Consider the following 12856-nt stretch of genomic DNA (forward strand, 5'->3'; position numbering starts at 1 on the left):
CATGCTGACGTTCCCTCTTCTATTGGTAGTTCCTCGGCAGATGAGCATCTTCTCTTGGTCATTTCCGGGCACTAGAACGCCGCTCTTCCAGCTTTCGCCTTGTGTCACTTTCCTTCGTACTGTCACTTTCCTTCGTACTGTCTTTGCGCTGTTTTTCAAGTTTTTAGTTATATTCAATAGATTTATTATCGGATCATAAGAATACCTAAGATAAGAGCCAATTAACTCTAAGATTTATTAATGAAAATTCATTGAATCATTCATTGCAAGAGCGGACGGTTATCTTGGGAGCAGCTTGGACCGTTGCGGTACCTGCCGGGGCAGGTCTCAACAACACACTTTTTTCTATGTGGTCTCTGAAATCCGCTTCGGTAGTGCGACGAAAAGCCCAAGAATCCAAGAAACCCAAGCCTATGTTAACCCGACAAATATGACTGGGGCACATAGACATCGAGGTTCGACCCGAGACTTAAGTATTAAGGTCGTCTCAATTTCTTATTCTTTTTCAGACCCATACATTCTGGGCGACGGCCATCTTGTGCACCTAGATGATGTAGCCAAACAATATATAAAGAAAGTTAACGCGACCTATAAAGGCCAATTGAGGTTTTGGGGCCTTGCAAAGGAGTTCAGTTATTGGAGGCACCCCACCCATACCGGGAAGTAAGTGGAATGTAAACCTGTCGTTATTTGTCGGATGTTAGGTTGCTACGGTGGGGTGAAGCTGCGATGCTTCGAGTAAATGAGATTTGTGAATGACTGCGTAATTGTGCTTGCTTCTTTAACTAAGCGTCTGTGCTAACAAAATTGCATGCAAGTGCACGGGTGATTTTAATTGTACATGGATAATCGAACGCATACGCGCGCGATATAGTTTTCTATGAGTATTAAACACATAAATGACTGGCCAATGGTGTTAGTGGCTGAATCTGCATTTGGTTATTTCTTTTTCTTTTGCGAATAGCAAGCGCAGCTTTCTTGAACAGTATTATTTAAAGTCGTGTTATAGTGCTATGGGATGGGACTGCATTTGTTTTTTGTGTCGCTACGTGAATTGATTTATGTACATGAATGCTCCCTAGGTGTTCTTTTTCGTAATTTTTGTTCAGTGCTGTGACATTCATGTATGCTATTATCTGTGAAAAGGAGTAGCCGGCGCTGTACAAAACGCGCCAACATCTCTTAAACACCATATAAATAAACAACACCTTAGTACAACTTTTTCCCAGCTCTATCAGCGACATTAGTCTATGATAAGAATCGGAACAGTCTTACAAATCCCCGCGTTGTTTATGCCGCAGTTTACTTTCACATTCGTAAAGTGCTCACGAGTTGCTCACGAATGGCACGAGTTGCTTAACTAAGGTTGTGGAGGCCTGCCACCGGTGCAATCGGGGCTGTTGCACATGTGAAGAAAGTGGTCTTAGCCAGTCATGTCAATCATGCGCAAACAGGGCCTTCAAGAGCGAGCGGGACCGTTTCTAAAATCCCGCGCATACTGGCGGGTGCTGGGCGGTGTTTGACCAGAGCCACGCGGGATTTTAAGAGCTGTTAGCTGAGCAAAAGGAAACTTTTTTTTTCTAAAAATGGCAAAGAACGGAAAACAGTGCTGAATTTTAGACGAACACAAAGGAAGACGGACGAAGACAGGCGCTGTCTTTCAACAGATCTTTATTTGTGTGAACAAAAGGCACTAAAAAGGGGCTAAAGTTGCAATTGTCGCCAGTTTCCTCACGATTGTTCTGTAGGTATTTCCCGCACTGTTTGTTTGCACTTTCTCCTAATGTCGGTGCAAGGTAATACTTGTAACGCTTTCTCCTTTGGTGAGCGCGTGGTCATGATACTGTAAAATATACATTTGCATATTCTGAATATTTTGTTTAGTCGTGATAAGAAAAGGTATTCCAGTTTAACTTTTGTGCTTATCAGAGTTCTCTATGGTGAAGGGCGGTGGCAATGGCACCCATCACACCGCTTCAGCGTCTACCGCTCGGGTTCACCGCCCAGCGCTTTCGATAGATCTCCCACCGCTCTGTCTGACCCCTTCGAAATGCTCCCCAGAGGAACCAATAAGCAGCTATGTGCGCGCAACGTTATTGAGGAGTGCCTCCTGGTTACGCAAAAAGGAGTCCGAATAGGTGGCCTTGTGGTTTCTCAGATTGCTAACTCCAGTGCCAGCGCCAGAACACAAGCGCCCTTGCTTCCGTGTTGTATGCGCGTCATAGCTGCCAGAATTGCGCGATCGGAAATGAAATGTGTGCAGAAAATGATCACCTTGAAAACTTAACATTTTAAGCGTATTATCTGCCCCCCTCCCTCCCCCGCTCTCACTCCTCAAAACGTTCGCGCTTAGAATTTTCTGAGAAAACAATGAAGTATATATATATATATATACATATATATATATATATATATATATATATATATATATATATGAGGAAGGAAGTGTCCTTGGATCCAGTCGAATCAATGCTTTGCGAAGTATAGGACGTGCAAACACGAAAACTTTTATTAATCCGACGTTTCAGCCGGGGACCGGCCTTCATCAGGGAACCAAATGGTTCCCCTGATGAAGGGAACCTCATCAGGTTCCCTGATGAAGGCCGGTCCCCGGCTGAAACGTCGGATTAATAAAAAGTTTTCGTGTTGCACGTCCTCTACTTCGCAAAGCATATATATATATATATATATATATATATATATATATATATATATATATATATATATATATATATATATATATATATATATGTTCGACTGTATTGCATCACGTGGTGGCTGTAAGAAAGCACGATATAAAGCTTGATTACATTTTATGATTGTTTTATGCAGGCACCCTGTGAAAGCCAAAGTAGTGTCGACCAGTTATACCCATTGCCAGGGTACATCCTCATTAAAACCAAGAGAAGGGCATTGCCAGGGGTCTTTCCACTGGAATATAAAACGTGGCATCGACAGCCCCTTCTCCATCAAGATGGAGGAACAGGTTCCCGTACTGTACAGGGGACTACGGCGGCGACAAGTCAAGTTGGAGATGAATGGCCTCACTACAGAGACATTCGATGAAAGGTGGAGAAGGCTCGCAGCACCAATGCGTCGCAAGTTAGTTAAGGTAGGTGAGTCGTTTGAAGTTCCACGTGAAAGATCACATAAACACTCGAATGGCAATGGCATAGTGGGTGCTTCTTGACTTGACAAAAATTATGACTTATGGCGAGTATTGACCATAAAACTATTGTCACTTAGCGCAAAACGACGCCAAAAAGAAGGGAAGAGAAGTGATGTGAGCGCTCAGTTTCGACTAATTTATTGCAACATGGTACACAGACAATATAACTGTTTTCCTGCGCAAAGTGCCATACAACATACTTTCACGCATGACATAATCGTCACCCCACTTTCTAAAAAGTCGAAATTTCGCCGCATGGGCGGAGCAATGAATGCGATAGCAGCACATGAGAATGTCACACGAAGAACGGCAAGCAGCTCGACACTTGCAGCGCGCTGCTCAAACACGAAGAACACAGGATGTGAACGAACTAACCGCTGTCGCAGTTCTTACTTGCTTGTGTTCTAGCAGCGTGCTGAAAGTGTCGACCATGCACAACCAACTAGCCCCTACTTTGGCTCTTCTAGCTAGCAGCTCTCTCCTTTCGTAAACGCGGCCGCTGCAGCGAGTGAAGTGACCTTCATGTACTGTGTAGCTTCAGCGCAAGGTTTACGGTGAAAGCATAAGACGTATGTGCAAACCGCCCCCCATAAGTTCACGCGCATGGGCGACCACGCCCTCTTGGGCAAAGTACAGGTGGTACAGGTAGGAGGCGCACCTATCGCAACTCTGGCGAAAAACGAGCGGGGCGACGACCTTTAACGCGCGCCCTTCTCGGCATCTCACTGGTGATGAAGATAACACACTGAAGCGTCTCTGACCACTGCGTACCGCAAGTGGTAAGTGGTGTATATAAATTGCTCGCCGTTAGTATGCTGAAGGACGTATGCTCCGTGGCAGATTCGACGAACGCGGCTAGCTGCGGAGTGTATGGTCGCAGGTTCGGTCGCAGGTTCGCCTTTCGCGCTCTCCGGAAAAATATTTCTTCTGAATTACTTTTATTTGTGAGGTTTATATAGACATACGCATACATATCTGCAACATGATGACAATGGCGACGCCGACGGCGAAAACCCGCCGACACTGTCGATATAATTGCTATCGCAATAAAAAACACTGTTAGCATGGAAGGGGGAAAGAGATGTGTCGCTGATACATGATCCCTCAGTTTCCTAATTACGGAATGCTGGCAGCGCAACCAGTCTCTTGCACCTGGTCCCCCTCTTTTTATGTACAATAAAGAGAGCATCACACATTCCACTTGATTTCGCCATGTACTGCTACGTTTCGCTAGTCTTATACCACTGTATTGATGAACTTCCAACATGTCCCAGTCTGACAAACCTGGAGGATTTGCGTTCATTCTTATAAGGAGGTTTTTGCTTAGTTTCTAATGGTTTTTTTAGCGACAGATTTATGTTCTGTTAGTGTGATTGCACTGCTTCGAACAATAAGCCTACAAATACGGCATGAAAGTGCTGTGTTTGACAGAATCGATGTACTCGGAACATCTAAGACAAAGGAGATATCAAAGCTACAGACGTTAAAGAACTGGTTATGCAGAAATTCCGGCCTCGTTAGCTGTGAGTGAAAGATCGGCATTGGTCCGTGAACAAAAACTCGAAGTAGATGAAAATAAATAAATTATATAAAAACCTTCTCTTCGAGGGGGCTAGAACCCATGACTTTTGCGAGGCAAGCAGGTGTTCTACGACAAGAGCATGCAGTGCTTGAAACTGCTTCGGGAAAAAAAAAAACCCTATACCAATGTCTTGTAGTGTGAGGAGTCTCTTTAACTCGTGCAATACTGCGCAGGAAAAGGGCAGAATTGGCACCATTCCGCCAAAACATGTTGATTCTGCAGTGACTGTATGGTTTTGAGGCGTGCTAATAACAAAGTTCTAAGGTATAGTTAATCTTTATCAGCAAACAGCATCGACCAAAGTGTGCAACTGCGGCGGGCACGGTGTGTTTGCGCTACAGATCCGTAGTGAGTACTTCGCCAATCCGGAAAAAAGAAGGATTATGACGTAGTGGCGACTTAGCCACTGTACTCGAAGTAGGCATTCTTGATAGTTTGAACGGCCACATGCGGCCATCGTTGTTGGGTGTCACCGACAAGCGAAGCAGGCTAGCGACTGAGAAGGCGATGCGAACGGGGGTCCAATTAAGCTATCGCGTCCTACTCTTGAAGGCGAAGCTCAAGCGTCCGTAACTTTTTTGTTTTTAACAAAGTGGTTGGTATTGGTCCTTGATGTCAAGTAGTTCAACGAAAAGCTTGCATTTTTCCCGCCTTTTTTCCTCTACTTTTTCACTTGTATATTCCATTAGGAAGACATTTGTAGGAATATTTTTGGGACACAAAAATACTGGTAATGGCCATCTAATAATAATAATATCTGGGCTTTAACGTCCCCAAAAACCACGAAACTGATCATCAGAGAGCCGTAGTGGAGGGGCTCCGGAAATTTCGACCACCTGGGATTCTTTAACGTGCACTAAATCTAAGTACACGGGCCCTCAAACACTTTCGCCTCCATCGAAAATATCAAGCCGCTGCGGCCGGATTCGATCCCGCGACCTTTTTGGTCAGCAGTCGAGCGCCATAACCACTAGACCACCGTGGCGGGGCTGATGGCCATCTACACTTGAGCACTGCGTACTAAGATCTACAGTTCTTTACTATAAGCTTAACAATTAACTTCATTCAAGAAATATTGTCATTGTAACATTGTGCGTATTTTGTTCTAGGCTTGCGATTTCAAGGCGGAAAATTGAATCGATGGATACTTCCGTTCACATGCTATACTCACCCTGAAGAAGGCAATTTCAGATGGGGGAACTGTGTTAGTATTAGTCACTTGTCAAACGACACGTCGAAAGGGCCGTTCAGCCAAGTGGGACGTCAAGCTGAACGTGCGTACGCAAAAGGCTTGTATGTGAGAGATTATCTTGCTTCCGTCATGAGTAAGAAGATAATGCTCAAGGTAAACATAAAACTTGGGGCACGCTCATATTCAAATACAAATGCCGAGTTCCTTGAGTAAGACCTAGTTGATACATATGTACATTTGACTCTATTTTAAACATGACCTGCACCTATACGAAATAAAGGCTTTTACAACTCATTCGCAGTAGTTTAATAGTCAACAATTGCGCCCGCACTTAACTAGTTTCTTTGGCGCTTGGGTCCCAACAGCACAAATTAAAAAACTGTCATTTTAGTCTTTATGGATAAGTTCAAGTTTTATCACAGGATTTTCCTTGCTGTTCATTAATACTGTTGGTTGTGGGTGCGTCTCATATCTTTATTTCTGGGACGTAACCAGTGTAGCGGCATGACTTTCGCTTTTCTAGGTAAAATAATGAAGAAGACCACGGTTATGCTAGCGCATTCACAATGCAATAATATGTACTAAATTGGGAAGAGCAAATGAAACTGTAATAGCTTTTTACTGAGTTTCTGATCTCTTGCTAGTCATAAGTGTATTCCCTACACATTGTACTAATGCGAAGAAAAATCAAGAAGAGAGAGAAAGTATCTGGAGAAAAGGGGCTAAAGAAAGAAAACACGAAGAAGCAGAATTAGATCCCACACAAAACAAACTTTTTTGTGAATGTACCAGCTGTATTTTTGAAAAAATTCACACTATTTCAATTCTAGCTGGCGCTTACAAATAAGAGCACATGAGTGACAAGTTGCACAGTTAAGGCTAGAAATAGAAACTTCCGTACGTTCGTTTCACATTTAATGGTCAAAACTTCTGCTAACATATAAAACTCGTCTGGTACTTCGCGTCCGGGTCGTTGATATGATACATGACAAAACGTAGCAAAGATAACTCTGAAGAAGCAGCCTGCCGATCCTACCGTGACCAAGCTGTAGATCGTGTGACGGACGAGTTTAGAGGGAGGTTGCTGAAACCCAGCATGTGGTTAGGTCTGCAAGATTTCGCGAATTGCTGCGCATCGCCTTTTCAACGTACATTCAACAGCCTCGTACAACGTGAAATTATTCTTCCTACAAAGAAATCACTAACGTTTCTATACCTTAGACATTTTAGTCAGTGACCATACGTCGCAAGACGTTTTGCGTGCTAAACTACAACGTACTACAATGCCATCTTTCTACCTAACAAGATTTTGCGGGCTGCACGATTACACAGCTCGTATATCTTCGACGTACCCCTGCCCCGTGTTCGCCAGTAACTCCGTCCCCATAAGTAATCATTTTCAGAACTTTGTAGACTCTTGGCGTTTGCGAGGTGTCACATGAGTAGATCAACATGAAAGTTTGCAAAACCATACAGTGACAGTGATACCAAGTCATCGTGAAATCAAATGTACGACCTTTCTTAATAAAGGGCGAAACGTTCTCTTTCTGTCAGATCCGAAATCTGCTTTTTTATACTATTTATATCGGGCGTTTCCACAGTGTTCTGTTTTCTCCTCTCCTTAGGAGAAAACGTTGAATTTCTTGTTGTAGTTTCTAATAAAAAAAAGGGTCCCTGGAAGTGATTCCTCACTGCCACACTTTTTCGAACCATTTGATCTGTTATTTCAAACCTGTGGCTAAATTGAAAGTGTTATGCCTTTGGTCTCTGAAGTGCTTTTTTGTTATATTGTAGCCTTTTTTCTGTCAATATTAGACAAAACTATTTCAAATGGATATATGTCTGTTACTGCTTTATTCCATATATGTATTACGTTCGAGTAAACCTGTTTGTGTCATTCGGGCTCTCATAACATAACTAAGTTTTCCACTGCAAAGACTCTGAAGCTCTAAGGTACGTATCTGAACACGCCTGCCTTTAATTGGTGGTTTCCAGAGGCACGTATTAAGAAATTCGACAGCATTTCTTCGCCTGACACAACGAATTTTTAAGTGTCTCTCAAGCGTGAAAGGAATCATTTTCTCGTTATAGGTTCAGTACGCGTGAAATTAGAGAATTATTTCTCTTTGAAGAATCGAACCAGGCACTGACGAGGGGTGACTGTGTCTCTTCGGTTCCGAACTTAGGTTCAGTTCAGTTCAGTTTTATTTCCTTAAAGGCCCCCACTCAGGGGGTGTTACATAAGGGGTGGGATTACAAATAAATGACAAACAGCGAAGATTCAATTAACATTGCAAATAAGACAAACGGTGAAGTGTCAAATTAACTTAGCAGATGATCAGAGGCGCGTTCCTGGAAGGTAGATGATGAGGCAATGGTGACAATGTCATAGGGCAGGCCGTTCCAGTCTGAAGCTGCTCGGAGGAATAATGAAGCAGAAAACGTAGTGGTGCGGGATGGCGGGCGGGCAACTTGAAGTGGATGACTAAAGGTGTGACTAAAGAAGCGGCGTACAGATAGTTTGATTGCACTCGCCTACTTCTCTACGTGTGACTGACCGACGTGTCTTCACGATCTGGTGCATATGCCAATAGAGACAACTGCTGTAATATAGCGTTCCGAAAGACGAAATGGAAACTGTAATTAATTAACAGAGGCTGACACTAGAGAAAGCATTGACTGTGATAGAGACAGGATACATCGACATCTCCATGTCGCGTCAAGCAAATAGTTGGGCTAGAGAATTCGTTAAATAGGCATTGATATTAATGCTCATTGTAACAGACGTAAACCTACAATAAAGGCGGAGGTATGAAGATATTAACCTTACTTGATGTATAGTGCATTTCTAAGCGTTTAGTTATGTATCGCGCTTTAGTATTCATCATTGCCTTATTTCTTTAAGTGTCAGGACAAACGATACAATCGAAGTTCAAAAGAAAAAGTAAGGAACAAGATCCCGTGAGTTCAGCGGGGCAGGTGTGAATACTCTCAAATTAGCACAGGTAATTAGAGTGAGGTAAGTGCTCCCTAATTGTTCAGTCAATGTACAAGACGTTTTGACCATTGTTTCGAAAAGGCAAATTGAAACTATTTTCCTTCGTTTTTTTTCCTATGTTTAAAATACCAAGATAAAGTGAATAAACTAAAAGTTTTATATGCATTGTTTGATAAGATCACGTGCCCATATTATTGAGCATGGATCATAAATGTCGCATAGGCATTGCATATATTTAAAATATGCATACCTAGTGGTCTGCATACTTCTTGACTCGCCGAAGTTCAGTGAGAAGTCCAGGAAAACTTCGCTCTAAAGCTTTCTTTTCAGCCATGCTAAACCGGCGATAAACCCTCGGTGGTCGCAACTCAAGGAACAACATAGAAGCTCGAGGACAACCACAGCAAGGCCTTCAATTAAAAGTGAGATATGCTTGAACGTTATTATACAGGAAAATAATGGTGTAGATTGAAGAAACTAATGGCGTCCCGTATGAATGCTCCTAAACTCAAACGAAATATGGAATACTGCAATTCGCACCTTTCGGCTAGACTTGGACGTTACGCACAGAACGGACAGTCCATGATCCGTTAGATTTGTAGATTGGGTACCAAGAGAATCGGAACCCGTCGAGGATGCCCGATTTAGTGTACTAAAATTTGTGAAATGAAACTTGCCGGTATATAACGGTGGTGTTACTTGGCGCAGTCTGTACATACTGTACATCGGTTCGACAGGGTTGTATCCCTTTTAGCGACATAAATTATACTTATTAGAAATAAAAAAGGCAGCAGTCAGGGGAAGATGAAAGCATATCATGAAAAACTCGAGAACTGGTGGAGTGCTGGAGCCGACGTTTCGACAAGCCGACTTGTCTTCTTTAAGGCTGCAAATCTCACACAGAGAAATGTATTGTAAAGCGAATGGAAGTTGACTTAATGTGGGAGAAAATTAGTTCTAATGAATTGAGAGAACACACTAAAACGAATACTTTAAAACGAAAACGAAAGCGACATCTATACTGGGGTTATTCAGGTCCGCGTACTTCCTCGGAGCTTCTCTACCAAATGAAAGCGTTTTGTTAGGCACCGCTGAAAACTACAGTTCTTCAATCTACAACAACGTCGAGGATATGGTGACGACTACTAATATACCTGCAAGTTGAAATGCGATGTCGCTAATTTTCACAAACATTGACTTCCCCGGCGAACACAACAACACTGGCGCAAAGCCTTGAGTGCAACTATACTCTGATCACGATAGCGACAGTGAGGACAGGAATGGCCGTGTTTGGCGAAATTATGACCACGACAATAATTATGATGATTACGACTGTGACAACTGCAAGGATGGTTCCAATGAGAAAACCGCATAAAGTAGGCAACGCCTCAGGCCAACGAAAGTACAGACACACTACAGCAAAGGTCGAACTCCTTTATTTTAACCTTTATTTCATTTTATGCAGATCCAGTATGGCAGAAAAGAACATTATTATATATAGAATAAATTATTGCAGATACTATGGAAGATACCGAGACTTGCAAGGGCTCCTCTTAGCTGTATTTCGAAGCAATAAACGTCTTGATCACTGATAGAGATGCCCTTAAACGCGATATAATGCTACTCCATGAGTTATTAAAATTGTCGGTTCTTCCCAGGCATTTCATTTTACGAAACGGACGAGTTATTGTGTCTTTAGCAGTATCATTGCCTAATTTTCATCCACATTTAGTGGCTTTCTTAAGAGTTGTTAATGCGATGGTAAAGTTTTCTTGCAGTACAAATTCCGACAAGATATCTCGATTTTTCTGTCATCCAAGCCTTCTTCACATGGAAAGCATGGCATTCTTAGGGTTCGCGAAATGCGAATGGTGTATATGTGCCAGTTATGATGGACGTGTCTTAAGATTTGTTTATCTTATATATTTATTTACACATACCACAGCCATTCATAGGGCTTTAGCAGGAGTGGTGAAATGCAAAAGTTAGAAAGCAGTTATTGCGAGCACTGAGTGGCAATCGCAAAATATTTCTTTATGAAACGACGGGCCGTACCGGGGAGAGTGTTTCAGGATGGAATAGTCCCAGGAAAAAAACTGTGCTTGAAAGTCTTAATTCGAGCGAAGAAGTCCAACAATTTTGCCTAATTACTGCTCACTGTGACTAGGGGCTTTGCACGCGACAGGTATACATTAGACGATGAGTAATGTGGTGTGTGGAGCAGCGAGTGCAAGAGTTTAAGATATTCATTTTGACGACGATTAGAAAGAGGAGTTAGACCAAGCAGATACAAATGAGATGACGGCAAAAAAGTTCTGTCGTAGCGGCGGTATATAATACGAAGGGCCTTTTTCTTAACAGACTCAATTCTGTTAATGTCACCAATTTCATAAGGGTTTCATACGGCAGCTACATGTTAAAGCATTGGTCGTATGATTGTTTTTATATGATAATCTTAGTTTCCATTGGGGCAACACGCCGGGTTCTGCACAGGTAACCAAGTTTTTTTAATGCCTTGTTGCACGTTATTTCAACGTCTCCTAACCAGGAAAAGTTTGAAGTGAAAAGAGGCCTGTTCGCGTTTGCGTGCTCAAGTATATCAGAAGATTCTAAAATAATCTAGGAGGTTCCCAGACATTCGGGCATGGTTTGCGATAGGCAGTGGTTATACATGTGACGAACCGGTTACATAGAAATACAAAAAGGAGCGCGCGTGGCAATATCTAGAGATTTTCGACTGCAATGCCTTCGAAATCGGCTAACACGTTTACACGACATCCTAGGTTTGATAGTCACATACAGTTTCATTTCTGTCAATATACACTCTCTGTGCCTTAAACCGTATGTTTTTGGATCGTTAAAGTTAACCTTTCGTTATCACTCGAGGCATCAAAGTTAAAAAACGAAGCGCAGTTTCTCTTCTTCGTCTGTCATTTAAAAAAGTATCGGTGACTGTGGCAGTTGCCCAGCAAGAAGGAATAACCTTGGATTTTAACCTACTCGAATCCTAAATATCATTGGTATAAATTATGTTTTGATGCTATAGCAATGTGTGGCGTTGTAAATTTAAGCAAAGCCTAGTTTGTACAACGCCCTTAACGTTTGAAAATGAAACGCACTAGATGTTTTACGCAGAAGATAAATAAAATCAACGTATCAGTAAATCAACAGCGACGTGATACCCTGCTTTTGTGATTTCTAGATTACATCGTCGCTTTGAGATGAAGTTGGACAACAGTGTTCTGGCTGTCTTGGCATCGGTGAGGTTACATTTCCCCAAATTTTTCTTGAGCTTTAAATATTCCTCTGGTAGGTGCAGCAATTATATTCGGTCAGCGAAGCTTTCAAATGAGGCGACGGCGTATATTTGTGATCCAAAGTCGAGTGAGATTTCGCCGAACCTGTTGTGCATGCGATGCTCGTTACTCCACAATGTAGATGTATCTGTTGTCAAAACGCAAAAAAGTGCCTAAAAAATAACAAAGCCTCTATTAAAATAGTCCAATTATTGCCGTCAAATAAGTGACATTGGCGCTTCTGTAAGCTGTGATGTCTTGCGGCTGAGAGGTGCAGCAAGATGGTCTTGCATTGCTTCTGTGTGTTTCACATTGCTAGAAACCGTCGTCATATTATTGCTCTTCTGAGCATGATTATCTTTAAGTATGGCGATTGGCTCTTGTACGAAAGCTGCGCAAGGAAGCCAATCATGGCGAAGAGTTTCGTATTCATTTGTAATAACGGTGATGGGAAATGTATGAACTGACGGCGGTGGCAAACGTTGTAAAGAGAGCCCTTTTACCAGTCACCTCTTCTCAACGTAAACAAAGATGGCAGAAATAAGGATATTTGAGGGTGTGATTGACATGTACAACAGTGTTATCGAAAATGCTGTAGATGTTGAATATTTTTCTCTTC

At 42.3% G+C, this 12856-nt stretch overlaps 2 protein-coding genes across 5 annotated transcripts in view; both read left to right on the top strand.

Moving 5' to 3' along the window:
* LOC125756253 (uncharacterized) overlaps positions 1-5887 on the top strand; it is a 9857-nt gene extending 3970 nt beyond the window's left edge. Inside the window, exons 2-4 of the mRNA XM_049420049.1 lie at positions 510-663; positions 2833-3112; positions 5861-5887. Of these exons, the coding sequence (XP_049276006.1) occupies positions 510-663; positions 2833-3112; positions 5861-5887 (461 nt within the window). The remainder of the gene's footprint in view (positions 1-509; positions 664-2832; positions 3113-5860) is intronic.
* A 3332-nt stretch (positions 5888-9219) lies between these two features.
* The window catches only part of LOC119371657 (uncharacterized), a 131618-nt gene continuing 127981 nt past the window's right edge, over positions 9220-12856 (top strand). For 2 of the 4 annotated variants that reach the window (XM_049419753.1, XM_049419754.1), the window contains exons 1-2: positions 9236-9363; positions 12144-12201. In XM_049419753.1, the coding sequence (XP_049275710.1) occupies positions 12163-12201 (39 nt within the window). In that variant the 5' untranslated portion in view covers positions 9236-9363; positions 12144-12162. Of the gene's footprint in view, positions 9364-12143; positions 12202-12856 lie in introns of all 4 variants that reach the window. The other 2 variants (XR_007417752.1, XM_049419755.1) reach the window with 2 other exon arrangements.

This window comes from Rhipicephalus sanguineus, chromosome 10 (assembly GCF_013339695.2).
Source record: "Rhipicephalus sanguineus isolate Rsan-2018 chromosome 10, BIME_Rsan_1.4, whole genome shotgun sequence".
Lineage (NCBI taxonomy): Eukaryota > Metazoa > Arthropoda > Arachnida > Ixodida > Ixodidae > Rhipicephalus > Rhipicephalus sanguineus.